The sequence below is a fragment of the Ananas comosus genome, linkage group 7 (assembly GCF_001540865.1).
Source record: "Ananas comosus cultivar F153 linkage group 7, ASM154086v1, whole genome shotgun sequence".
In the NCBI taxonomy this organism is placed as follows: Eukaryota; Viridiplantae; Streptophyta; class Magnoliopsida; order Poales; family Bromeliaceae; genus Ananas; species Ananas comosus.
In genome coordinates this window covers 7,746,283-7,760,855 of record NC_033627.1, presented here as the reverse complement: position 1 = coordinate 7,760,855, position 14,573 = coordinate 7,746,283, and the positions used below count along the sequence as shown (strand labels likewise).

The 14,573-nt window shown below is 40.6% G+C and overlaps 1 protein-coding gene across 2 annotated transcripts; it reads left to right on the top strand.

Moving 5' to 3' along the window:
• LOC109712621 lies at nt 6,332-12,993 on the top strand. 2 transcript variants are annotated; one of them, XM_020236289.1, is made up of 4 exons: nt 6,332-6,645; nt 9,788-10,083; nt 10,172-11,651; nt 11,748-12,993. In XM_020236289.1, exons 1-4 carry the CDS (start codon nt 6,438-6,440, stop codon nt 12,695-12,697), a joined length of 2,934 nt encoding a protein of 977 aa, XP_020091878.1. In that variant the 5' UTR covers nt 6,332-6,437; the 3' UTR covers nt 12,698-12,993. The 2 variants fall into 2 exon arrangements, with proteins under 2 accessions (XP_020091878.1, XP_020091877.1); XM_020236288.1 differs by having other exon boundaries at nt 10,172-12,993.

The window sequence follows — 14,573 nt, the reverse complement described above, 5'->3', positions numbered from 1 at the left end:
ATTGAAGCTAGGGAGAAGGTTCGAGCTCGAAATGGAAGCTCGCACCGCGGATTTCTCCAGTATCGAGGTCTAGGGCTTCGATTTGGGATTTTGGCGAATCTAAGGTTTTGATCTAATTTGAGAGGTTGTAAACCTAATTGCCAGGTCCCTGAACGCGTCGGCGAAGACGGTTCGTCGATCCGTCGAGTAGGTGCGGAGTTATTGTCAAAGGCGACCCTCGGAGCTCCGTTCTTGCCTGGAAGGCCATCGAGGCGTCGAAGCGTCGGCGAATCGCATTCGAAGAGTCACGGCATCGCCACGAGGTGGGGGAGTGCCATCCCAAAGCAGTCAGGCTGCTCTTTATGTCTGAGTATCATTGTCGATCATTTACATATTGCGATATAGTATTATAGGGTGTTAAATATGATTGTGCATATCCTTGCATGCTAGTGATGATTTAGGTTGTGGATACAATGAATGAAAACCTAGTATGCATGAGTGGAATACTATGAGATAGTTCACCCTATATGTGATGAATATGTCTGTGTGAATAAGAACCTAGTATATTGGAAACTAGTATATCAAGAACTTGTCAGGAGAACGAGTGGCATCTAGTTAATAGTGAACCCAGAACGAGTGGCACCTAGTTGATATTGAACTTGAGAACTTTAGTGTGGTTGAGACACTGTGAGATTGAGCAGAAGAACACCTGATGTTATAGTGACACCAATTCTAGTTGGTTAGGGTGTTCCCAGTTTATGAGATTGGATCGAGCTCACTTAGCCTGTCTGCACCTGTGGAGGTAGCTCCTCACAGGTAGTGCACCTGGAGTTTGGCACGCGAGGGGGCCAGTGTAGTGCCCTTGGACCAGTGTAGTATCCGCAGGCGGTCTCGGGGTAGGTGAATAGCTAGCCACCTCCCCTATGAGACTTAGAGACGTGAGACTGTGAGCGAACCTTGCGTTCGCCGAGAGATTGGGTAACCGGATGAATGATTTCATTATTGAGCACGGTAGTATGATAGCCAGCCTTTTTACCATGAGTCTCATGCATGCATCATACTGGATTCAGGCATTGATAGATCATAGTTCATAGTTGCTCATTACTGTTAATGCTTTCAGTTTTATATATCTATCTGTCTGCATGTCTATCCGTGCCTGCTTAGACCTAGTGGGGAGATCGGCGGAGTCGGCGGCCGAACCCACTGGGAACTATTCGTAGTTCTCACTCCACCATGTTGCAGGTCCGAGTTCGAGCGCCCCTGGTGAGGATCGCGGCAAGGGCATAGCGCCCTAGTGATTTAGCATAGGTTACTTCCTTATGCATTAGTTACACCCTGTACCTATGTTGAGAGTAGATGATGTATAGAGTGAGGATTTTGGAGTGATTGTACATATACTCTGGAAGAATGTAAAGGATGAAATAATTGTATTATGTTAAATAAATTAATAGTTAAGTACATCTCTCTTTTGTTCACATGTATGGTTTTATTACTTGTGATGCTTGCTCTCGTATGATATAGTACTAATCGTGCTCTTGTTGTTGTTACATGATTGTGTATGCATTCAAGTTGTTTTCCTGGGAACTTGTTGTACACAATCTAGTCATTTGAGCCTTGGGCGGGCAGGGGAGGTGCTGTCCGTCCGGCGGTCCGTCCGCCGCGCCCGAACTGTACCGAATTGGTAGCGGTCTCGGGGCTGGGGCGTGACACGTGGCGTACAAGTTAGCATTACCGCCGAAGCTTGCAGGAGTGCACAATGTGTTCCATGTTTCGAATCTTCACAAGTATTTTCGGAACTCCTCGCATGTATTTGATTATGAACCGGTGGAGTTACGCGAAGATGTCACTTATGAAGAGTTTCCGATAAGCGTTATTGCTCGAGAGGAGCGGAAGCTACGGAATCGGACTATTCCGTATGTAAAAGTACAATGGAGTAATCACTCGAGGCGTGAATCCACGTGGAAGCTCGAGGGGAAAATGCGCGAGGTGTATCCTCACTTGTTTGAGCAAGTGGACTAAGGTATGTGTTTAAGTTTCGCGGCCGAAATAATTTCTAAGGGGTGAAGAATGTAAATAGCAATTCCCCGTAAGTCGTGCCGAGTTCCGTCGAAATGTGCGTAACGCGGAAAGGAATGAGTTACTATAGGCTAAAAGTGTATTGGAGCCTATATGTAAAGTATAAAGGGACCCGAGAGAGTGAAACTGCAATTCTGGAGAAGTCCTAGAAATTTTACTCTCGGGGACCGGTCCCTTGGGTGAGAGACCGATTCCCGAACGTTGATCAGCCGAACGAGGTGAAAAATCGGCTGAGTCCTGGAAATCGAGCTCTCGGGAATCGGTCCTTCGGTGGGAGATCGGTCCCGAGAGACCGGTTGCATCGTGGGGAGACTGGTCCTCTTCTGCGTGGATTGCAGGATAGCTCTCGGGAACCGGTCCCTGAAGGGAGAGACCGGTCCCCAAGCCCGAAATTGCCCAGTAAAGGCTGTTTGCAAAAATGAAAAAGTGAGGGGCTTATGTGCAAAAGTGATATGGGTTGCATGTATAGAGGTGAGAGATGGGGTTGGCTCTTATTTCTCTCACACTCTAACCCTAAAAACCTTTCCCTCTCTCTAAAAACCTCTCCTTTCTCTCTCCCTCTCTCTCTAGGGCTTGGACCAAGAGGGCTTTTGGAGGAGAAAAGCTTGGAGAAGAAGTTCTCCAAAGTGTAGAGCAAGCTAGAGCAAGGCTTTGAAGGAAAGCTTTAGACTCCTAAGGTGAGTTCTTGTGATTTTAAGTTAGATTTTGGGTTTTTGCTTCTAGTTGTTGCATCTAGGATCTTCTATGGTATTTTCCCCCATGATTATTTATGTTAGGGACCTAGTTGGAGAAGATGATGTCTTGCAAGGACCTAACTTTAGGGTTTTTGGATTTTGAGGTTCAATCTTGGGATTGATCTCTTTTTAACCTAATTGGTATGTCAACGAACACATCGGTGCGCTCGGTTCGACGATACGACGAGCGTGCGCGAAGATATTAGAAAAAGAAGCCGAGTTGGTACAGATTGCCGCAGCTCGCGGCAAAAGTGTTTAAACATCGTGAAAACAGAACCACGGCATCCTAGTATCACATAAAGGTGGGGGGTGCTATCCGAAAACACCGAGTCTCTTTCTATGTCTATGTCACTACTATTGAGCATGTTGATATTATTGCATTCTTGCATGTAGGGTAATGAATGGTATATGTTGATTGCATCAATTGTCTGCTTAAGATTATTGTGAATGATATAGACACATGTCGACAAGAAGACGAATAACCCTATATGCATGTGAATGTGAGAAAAGACTACGACCATAGTAAATAACGGTGACATTGACTATAGTGACTCGATTGGCATTGAAATGAGTATAGTTAAACAAAGTTTAACCCAAGTGGCATTATGTGTATTATGGCATCAGGACCATTGTGGCTTAGTAAAGTTTAACCCAAGTGGCATTATGNCATGTGAATGTGAGAAAAGACTACGACCATAGTAAATAACGGTGACATTGACTATAGTGACTCGATTGGCATTGAAATGAGTATAGTTAAACAAAGTTTAACCCAAGTGGCATTATGTGTATTATGGCATCAGGACCATTGTGGCTTAGTAAAGTTTAACCCAAGTGGCATTATGTATATTATGGCATCAGGACCATTGTGGCTTAGTAGAGTTTAACCCAAGTGGCATTATATGTATTATGGCATCATGACCATTGTGGCTTAGTGAAGTGACATACATGATTAGGTAAAGACCTATCATCGGCATTGTGGTATTGAGACCGGTTGACCATACCTCCTCAAATTGAGGATGGGACCATACTCACATGTATTGGTTCCGGCTTGTGGGAGGTCGCTCCTCCACAAGCGGTGTACTCCGGAGTGAAAATGCACCACGGGTGAGAGTGCCCGGCGAAGATCTTTCGGGTGGTTGTGCCTTGTGCCTCCCCCGTTAGACGGGATATGTGGACTGTGAGTCGGGATAAACCAGGAGCACCCCGGGTTGATTGGGTAAAGGCCAAAGGAAAGTAAAAAGGACATGCATGCATAATCATCATGTATTGAATATGAATATCTATCTGTGAATTATTTTTCTTGCAGGCATTGTATTAGAAGTGCATTAGTTAGTTTGTTATTCTTCTTTATTGAAATACATATGCCTGAATTAGACCTAGTGGGCGAATCGGCGTGGTCGGCGGCCGAACCCACTGGGAACTTTCTTCTAGTTCTCATTACCACTAACCCTGCTGATCCGTGCGCGAGCGGGGCGGCGGAGGATCGAGGCAAGGGTGTTGCGCCGTAGCTAGCGGCCCTCGAGATAGAGGCATACCCTATATTTTGGTGTTCTCAACTGTAGGTGTTGAACTGTAAATAATGTAAAGCAAGAAATGTAAATTATGTTTAGGCTAATGTAAGAATAATGTAAACAATGTATTATGGGTTAAAGGGGAAATGTGATGTAAATGAATGTATTAGACTACTTGTGTTTGATTCAAATGAAATCAAATGACTTGTATATTGAATGCTTAGATAGTTTCGATGCTTTCACTTGGGGTTGTTGTTTGCCCTCGTGCAAACCTTGTATATTTCGCAATTCTCTTTAGTGATTTGCTTGAAATATACTTGTTGTTGGAGCCTTGGGCGGACAGGGGAGGTACTGTCCATTCGGAGTCTGTTATGCGCTCAAATCCGATCAAATTGGCGGAGTCCGGAGTGTGACACCTAATGGGTAAGTCGGCGAGGTCGGATGCCGAACCCACTGGGAACTTCGTTGTAGTTCTCACACCACTAACCCTACAGGTCCGAGCGCGAGCGGGACGGCGGAGGACCGAGGCAAGAGTATTGCGCCATAGCTAGTGGTCACCGGGACATGCATTTTTAGTCATTCCTTTTGTACATGTATCAACTTTCTTTTGTTGATTTAGAGAAACGTAAAGTTGTAAACAAGCATGTGTTTTGGTGGAATGATTAAGTTGTAAAAAAAATTATGAATGAATGGAAAATGAATGTAATAGTTTTAGTTCACTTTTATTTGGTTTAAATTTAATCAAATATCATGTATGGTTGTATGTTTAGCTTAGAGCTTTCGCTTCCGTTATTGCTTGCCCTCGTGCAAGCCTTATATAATTGCATATCTCTTTGTTGATTGCTTAATTATACTTGTTGTTGGAGCCTTGGGCGGACAGGGGAGATGCTGTCCGTTCGGCGTCTGTTGACGTGACCCGAACCCAACCAAATTGGCGGGGATTGGGGCGTGACAGTATTGTAGGCATCATAAAAATAGTGCCACGTGGTAAGTTGATCTACACCACGTGGAGGGCTCCCAAAGTCGAACCTGGAGCGACATGTGGTGCGCTAGGATCTGGGAAGAATGTGCAAAAAACCGAAAATCAGTTGAGCGAAAATGCAGTTAAGATCGGCCGAAGTGGCCCACAGAAACAGGGACGTGCCCGAAACACACCCTATAATGAGGAATAACTGAATAATGGCAGGCAAGACTATAAATAAATAGAATATGCTTGCTAAAAGGGTCTTTTTCCCTACAAATGAGAAGGCCATTCTATTTTCAATATTTTTTCGCCTTTTAGGAGTAGTCCAATTATAATCTCTTACTTCATCATATTTTTTGCTTTTTTCTCGGTGTAGCTTTTAAAATAGATATTTTTGCAAGTGAGAGTAGTCCACTTGTAAACCCCTTTTCTTTTTTTTCTTTTTTCTTTTTTTTTCCGAAAAGCATATTGAGATCACTCGGCTCATTTAAGCCGAATAGATATTGAACTTCTTTTCTCTACGGTGTCAAAGTCATTTGGTTCATTCCAACCGAGCTGATAATGTACTTGAGCGGTTGAACTCGGCCGAGCGGATCACTTATCAACCGAATCGGTTGATTTAGTCTTGGGCGCAATCATCGATGGTCACTTCACAATAGAGACCGATTCAGATACTACCCCTACACGAAGACCAAGCAGGCTGTTAATAATCAAAATAGTACTCATCATACAACGCTTAAAAACCTTTGATTTTTGGCCTAATCCTTGATATTGGGCGTCCGGCTCTCGAAATTATTCGAATTGCAAGAGGATTAAGTGAAAAAAAAACAGAAAAACTAAATTAATATAAACTGTTGCCTAAGATTGATAAGGTGCAGCAGTGTTGCGTTGCACCTGAACCACAACGTAACCCTATGCCTCTTAACTTCACCCTGAGCCGTCAGATCAACCTTACAACACGCCAATCACACGAACGAACGGACGGTCCGATATCCGTATCGGCCAAACAGTTGCTTGCTATATAATTCACGTCTAGGAACGCCCCTCTCTCTCTGTGCCAAATTACGTATCATAATAATATTATATTTGTCGAGGGGAAAAGGCACGAGTGAGATCACATTGTAGGAAGAGAGAGAGAGAGAGAGAGAGAGAGAGAGTAGGTAGGAAGGGACGATGGCGTTGTCGAGCGGGAGCTGGCGGGCATCGACGAACTGGGATGCGGGCGAGGGCTCGCTGGAGGGCTCGATCTCCTTCGAGACCTCGGCCGACGACGCTCCCGCCTCGTCCTCGTCCTCGTCCTCGCCCTCGCCCTCGCCCTCGCCAGCCGGCGCGCTCCTCCTCCGCCCCAACTCCGACGACCCCCCGCCCTGCGAGATCACAAGTTGGACCTCTTCCTGTGCCGCTCCTTGTTTTTGTTCGACTTTTACTGTTCTTGATTTCGAATTGATTGTTGCACTGCCCTTGATCTGCCTCTTCTTATGATTCGCTGGTGGTGAAGTCGCGTTGATTTGTGTCTGATCTGTTTGTTTTTTGGCTGGTTGTGCGTGGTGACTAATCAATATCCCTTGGGTTTCTTCATGGGTTCTTGATCTCTAAAAAGAAAGAGTGAGGAACTAGAGGGAGATTTTGGTTACTGTTATTATATAAGTAGTCGTGGGAAGGAATTTCTGTAAATTTTGTATGGTGCATGTAGGTGTTTCGCTAGATTCGTATGATTATCCTATCTGGTGAAATTGGAGTGAAATAACCATGATCTATTTGGATATTGTTCAAGATGTTCTTGCGAATTACCCGTGAATGCTCCTAGCTACTTTGTCATGTATATGGAATCTTTCTTGTTCGATTGTATTATACCATTAGATTAGAGACGCCTGGATATATATTGTATACATAGAAAAAACCGATTAATATATATACTACTTTTCCTTTTCAGCTTTAAGGTGTTTGGAAGTTCCCAAAGAGTAAGAAGTCAATAGTGCTCCTTCTCTTTTCCTTTAGATCTTGATTGGATGCAAGAACTGTCCAAGAATATCTTAGCATTTTCTAGAACTTATGATGGAAATCACATCAATCCAAAAATATCTCCGCGAATAGTCTTACCATAGGCAATAGCACACATATGGTATAATATTAATTGTGTCAGGAGCAACTCAAAATTTGTGTATAGAGAGGTGTCTGCCATGTTAAGAGGCGTCTTTATGAAAAGGCACCTATTCGGGTGCCTATCAGTATGGAAATGTGTGACGAAGCAACCGTGTGTTAATTATTTACCATAAGAATTGAAAAGGCGTCTTTATAGAAAGGTGCCTTGTAGAGATGCTCTTAATCTCTTCGTCTTGCAGATGTCTACTTGTAGTGCTTTTTCGTGTTCTATAAAAGAGTTTAGGGGTTTCTATGGTGAGTTGGTGCAAAACTCAAGTGAGGAAGGCCACACAGTCGTACATTCACATTATGACACTTTGTTCCTTTACCTTGGAATATTGCTTAGATTTTTTTTTTTTTTTTTTTTTTTCTGTGATCCCTATGTTCTTCCTTCCTTAGTATTTGAGTTGTTTTGACTGTCCGCTATGAGCAGAGTTTATGTGATTTCAGGGAATATACAAGGAATTGTACTATCCATATAAATGACTACTATTTCAGGTTGTCCTTTCTATTTCATGCTAAATACAAAGAAGGAAAGTCGTTAATCTAGAGTTCTCACAATGGCTTCTTCTCTATATACCTAAGACAATTTCTAGAGATGATCATTTTTTATCGAGGGATAAAGTGAGGGTCCACTAATCACAGTTGGAACTACTAGAAATACAACGTGGAAATGGGTAAGGGACTCCAACCACTACCCTATTTCTGGGCATAGGATGAAATTGTGGTATTTGCATGGTCAGCTTATCGCTGCAGTTTTCAAGTTAGCCTCAATGCCTCATCATCCCCAACCAAACATGACCTGGACCACACCTTGAACAGAGTTTAATGTGTTCTTGTTACTGGCATAGACATTCCCTAATCAGGCAATATTAGAAGTAGGTTAAGGGTGGATGATCGAGAAGGTTTTGCATAATCTAGTGAATAAATTTTTTGATGCTAGTTACACTTAATAGATATATATTCGTAAAACAGTGGAAGTTCTGAAAAACTTCTCTTCTGGCACATAAGATGACATATATATGGTGTGACTTTGTTAGAAGATTTTGCATTACTTATAGTAATAAGAGGAATAACTTCTCACACTAACTAATGGAATGCGAAGTTGATAGAAGGGTGTAGAGATAGTTAAATACTTATATTACGAAAAAATTGATGTTCAAAAGGGAAAAGCATAGTTATTCATGTCTGTTGTTCTACTTGCATACCTTCATGTTTTGGCCAATGTGATGATAGTTATACTCACAGACATGGTCATATACCAAAACCATAATTTGTAATTGATCATACACATACAGCATGTATTTATATTTACATATAGACTTTGTGGGTAGGAGCTAAGTTTGTTTTTCGTTTCTTTGCCTCATTCCTTCCCCTTTATTGAGCTACTTGGAAATATGGAGGGTGTGACGACATAGTGCTGTTTGGGGTTGAATTATTATATCCAGTTAGTTCAAGCTAAATAAAAGGTAATTAGTGTGATATGTAGAACAGTACAGCTGCAATTCATGCTGGAATAATAGAGAATGTAACTATAATATTCGGACAATAATATGGCTAGAAAGTGAAATGGTAAAAGGACAGTTAGGAGTATATACAGGAATGTTAAATTTATTAGTCAAAATTTTGAAATAAAAATAAAGTTTTTTATATATGTATGATACTTAATGGACATTATTTGAATATGTGCTGGTAATGGAGTAAAGTAAAGATGAAACGGTGATTTCTGCAGTAAAAATTATATGTTAATACACATGTCTGCCTTTTCGGAAGTTAAATGATATTTCTTGTCTATAAATATGCATACGGGCATGATTAATCAAGTGTAAAAGCACGTCTGTCTTCTGCTGGTCTTGCTTTAAGTTTGTGAAGTTTTACTGCTATTATCAATTTGTAGAAACGTGTAGCTTTTTATCCTGCATCTTCAGCCAGTTTCCCAAGTAGCAGTGCTAGGGTGCTTTAGTAGGAGAGATGGAGAACAACTTTAGGGCTTCAAATTGTTATTTTCCAACTGGAAGCTTTGAAACAATGCCATGATATGATCATATATATAAGATGCCACTTTGAGGTTCCTGATTTTGGATTTTGACAGATTGATAGAAGTTTAGAAAACATTTGGAAAGTCGGCTATGTTTTATTAGGGGTTCTTAGAATTATCTGGTTTTTGAGTAAACCAAGATGTGTTGAATTTTCGATTAGTTTTGTAACTGTAGAACTGCTTGTTGCTGCAGTCAACCATTGAAGGATTATCTTTTTCTATATGGTTCTCTAAAATTAACTGGCGCAAAATGCTCTATTGATCTTTCGAAACATATGTAGTGTTATGCTGTTGATCTTTTCCTCCCAATGGACAACTTAATCTAGTTTCATCTCTTCTGCAGTCTATTTCCAGGAAAAACATGAAATCCACACGTTGTATGTGAAAAGTACTGCCAGAGTTTATGAAATATACTATGCTGCTGATCTGAAGTATGGTGGTAAGGAGTACCTTGCCACAGTACGCTGTGGTCCTGCTGCTGAAGAAGTTCCAAGTTCTTCTGAGGGGAAGATTGCTGAAGGAAAGCATGAAAATATAGTTCAAAGTGATAGCACTACTAGTGATGAAGATGGTTGGGTTGAAGTGAAGCTTCCAGACTCTCCCCTGCAAAGTAATGGATTTTCCCGAGCAAACAATCAGGTAATGTTCTTCAATTCACTAAACTACGGAGGGTTATATATTTAATTAACTCATCGTAGTACTGATTTTTGCTAAATACAACTTGCAGATGCATTACGAAGCAACAGCTGAGATTTCAGATGCTAGTCCTTGTATTTCACTCACTCTGCGGCTGCTCTCACTTGAAACAAAAGCGTCTGTTCATGTTGAGGAGATTTATATATATGCTGATCCTGTGGAATCCCTAACTGAAGATTCGCCTGCTGTGACGGCGGGATCAGCAGGAAGTTCAATATTGGCCATGCTTGTTCCTAATCTTCTGCAACTGTCCAAATCTGTGAGACCTAGCAGCTCATATGCAATGAGTACGAGGATAGAACCACACTTTGATCTGGAAGATTTAAACATAAGGTCGGTGCAGGACCAAGCCAACACAAAACATGTCGATGGCCATTCAAAATCTATCCAGGTCTTAAATGATCAAGAGTCATACTCTATGGAGAATCAAGATTTGGGCCCAATGCAGGTAGAAAGCAAGGTAAATCCAGAGAATGTACCCTCTGAATCATGCCAGAAAGCAATAGATTCAGATCAGGCAACAAACTGTGTTACTAAAGAAGATACTCTAGCCCACAGCCGCATAGAGAATATGGTGAATGATCTTCTTTGCAAGGTGGGAAGGATAGAGTCATGCTGTTCGAGGCTTGAAGAAAACATGATGAAACCCCTCAGTTGCATTGAAACGAGGCTTAGGCGATTGGAGGAGAAGTTTGATGCATTTCAAATGGAAATTGAGTCTTTAAAAGAAGTTGCAGAGACACCGCCTTCAGCATCTTCAATTGAAAAATCCAATTTGGAGAATAAAGCCTGGAAAAGTTCTTGCACAGAAGGGGATGTATGTGATATGAGCCCGGGCCTTGTAGTCAAGGCACCTGATTTTTCCATTGAGGAACTTTACGATTCGCAACTACAAGATAATGATGTTTCACATTGTGGGCATGAGTCTAAAACTTCGCCTGGTCTGATTATCAAGGCTCCTGAGTTTCCTAGTGAAGAGCTTCTGGACACAGCTGATAATGTTGCAGCTTCTGAGGAAGAATTTAAGATGTGCCAAGGTCTTGTTGTTAAGGCGCCTGAATTTCCCAGTGAAAATGAGGATTGTACCAACAATAATGATAATCAAGAGAAAAGTGTGATGAACAATTCTGGTCATAAAAAGCCTTTATCCATTGATGGTGCATTAGCTTCAGCATTGGCAGCATTTCTTACCTCATCTGGAGTCCCCTCACGCAATTCTAGTCCATGTGTTGTAGACCTGCCTCACAAGTTTCCTGCGGACAGTGACTACAATTCTGATTCCCTAGTCTTTCCTGAAGGTGCTGGTAATATATCTACTACATCTTTCTCAGATGAACAAACTGCTCGTGTATCAGCTGAAGTGAAGGATGAAGAAGCTGCTTTTTATGCCTCACCATTACCTGCTAATGTTGAGGCAGTTCCTGACTGTTCTCTCAATAAATCCGACTTTGATAATAAGAACTGTTGTGAATCAGATGAAGCAAAGAAGGATTCTACTTTTGACTCGTCAGGTTTGGCCTGTGACTTGTGTTCTTTTGTGCCTCTGCACCACTCTTCTTCTTGTTTAATAGTTCCCATGCTTGACTATTCAAAACATGAATTTATAGACCTTTGTGGTGCGTCGGATACTGATGAGAACCCTGATACTCAACTGACTTTAGCATTGGCAAAATTTCTTTCTTCAAGAAAGGTCGACTCTTCCAGCCACAAGTCAACGATGTTAGACTATCCTGAGCTCTTTACTGCCGAGAAGACTCAGTTTGGAGTCGAGAAATCAGACAGTGGCAGCAGTGGAAACAATGTAAAAGAGCATGGTGAATTGAATCTCAAGTTTGAACAAAATGGTAATGGTGCCAGTTATTTGATAGCGGGTAAAGCAGATGTAAAGCAACTTCCCATGCATAATGTACTGCGTCCTATTGATGTCTGCTCTGATGAAGGTGAAGAAAACACATGGCGTGGTGGTCTTTCCTTCAAAACAAGTGATGCTGAGGAAGCTGCCAGCGAAGGCCCTTACATGAACCGTTTTGCTAGAGTATGGATTGAGGACAGCAGCTCGGACTCGAGCTTTGATGAGAACTTCATCAGAAGTAAAGTTGAGGTCTACTTGTCGGATGGGAGCAGCACGGACTCCATGATGCATTCCTCCAGCCAATTTGCTGATATCTTTGGCACTGGTGAACCATCGATAAGAAACTCTGTGAACCAAGATTGTGGAGTCGAGCGAGAAATTGGAGATTCCCAAAAGGCTTTTAACTTGAATCTGAATTTTGAAGATTCTACTTTGGATGTCAATTTCACACCGGTGAGGAAATCGGATGGTAATTTTCCACTTCAAGCCTGGCTGAGCAGAATATCCAACTGCAAGGAGCAAGATTCTGTATACGGGGATGGCGATAGAGTTGTTAGTGCTGATGGATTGGCTAATTCGTCGTCATCCCCGAGAGTTGGCAGTTTGGCCATCAACCAGTGTCTCGTTGACGTGGAGGATCTTCCAACACCATCCGAGACTTGTGCCGGAGGCAGCAATTTTGAGCAATTCTCCAGCCTCATATAAATTAAACAGAAATCTTGTACAGAAAATAAGGTGAAAGCTAGACCTACCCTCAGCAAGATTACTTGGTGCAATCTGTATTACAGCTAAGTTTTCTTTCTTTTTCTTTTTATCTTCTTCCATTTGTGTTCTCTTCTGGTGCTTATTTTCTGGTGTATATGTTTTCTATTTCCAGCAGTAAACATGAGCTTGAAGGGTCTGATATTATATAGTATATATGAATTGCTTATGGTCCTTTTGGATATCTGAACAAATTATCCGTGGATGACTTGTGCGCTATGAAGATTATCTTTGTGCAACTACAAGTTAGGAGTTTGTTTAATTTTAGCTCTTTGAAAAGTCTTGGAAGGATTGTTCTCTTGTGATTAAAAGCAAGGAGTTCATGTTTCGTTCAGTGGAAAGCTGTGATAGTACAGTGTGTTTCACTTTCACCTACGGGTGGTTTTATTTATTTATTTATTTTTTAAATTTTGGAAAAATAACTTGGAAGTTTCAATATGATCTCTCTTTTTAGACATTTGACTGTATTTTTTATCTACTAACTAATATAATCTTTTCAAGTAAAAGAACTGTACTGAATAAGATGTTTATATATTCATGAGATAATTGCTTATATATCCTTCAAAACTTTGAAAATATTTAACTTTTTTTTTTTTTTTCAAATATACTCTTTATATGCTTTTTCGTTATTCAAAAATACTCTCACAGTTACAACCCGTTAAGTTATACATAAGTTAAATATTTACCAAGTTAAAAAATAAAATAAAATATGGGCAAATAAGAAAAGTTAGTTATGGTAGAGAGGTATGTTTGAAAAGACTAAAAATTAAAATAATTTTTTTGTCTCTAACTTAAGGGCAAATAAGAAAAGTTGGTTATGGTCGAAAGATATATTTGAAAAGATAAAATAGTAATTTCAAAGAGATAGCGGTTATTGTTAACCGTTTATTAATAGAATTTAACTCTAGGGGATATATTTGAAATAACTTTGGAACGTAAAAAAATATATTTTATTCAAATATGGCCTATTGAGCCCGCTCTGAAAGGGCATGGGTACTTTTCTTATCTAGGTAATTATTTGCTCGCCCAACTAAATAAGCGCGCGGTTCAGTCTCTTTCTGTTGGTGATCCTCGTTAGGGTTTGGTGATAACGCTTTGTCAGGGAAAGTTTTTCCTATTACTCGAATTCCATATTGAGCGCCTAGCCTCCAATCAAATGCTCTGCATCTATCGTCGAAAGTACCAAAACAATGTCTTGCATCCCTACCTATTCAAATCTGAAATTACTGTGCATCTATATGTTTGAGTGCACATCTAGATTCGTCCCATATACCTTCTGTCTTAGAATCCATGCAACATGGAAGACATTCCGCAATCTACTGTTTAAGTATACTAACGAAAGAATAAATATTTTTTGAAGTACTATATGTATCAAAGATGCGAATTAAAGCTAAAATCAAATTAAAAATGGATTAAAAATTGGAATTAGAAATAGAGTGGTAAAATCTTGTAAGTGTTGGTTCACAGCCGGAATAGACGATTCCCATTTTTCTTGTCTAGTTGAGGCAATTTTAGTTATTCATCAGAAATCTAAAATAAAGCTATAAATTTTAAAATTTAAAATAAAAAAAGTAAAATTGTATTAGCAGTTCACAACATGACATTAAAATTTTCAATTAATTTAAACTTGATAATTAAGAATTTAATTAAAATTTTAAAATAATAAGTCATCATCACATGAAAGATAGATTAAGTCGACAATTCACAACATAAAACTATAGTTAGACGACGCATTGAGAGCAGGTAGGACGAGGAGGTGATGGCTCAAGTCTCGTGCCCTGTAGACCAACATGAATGAGAATTAGAATGACTGTCTTCC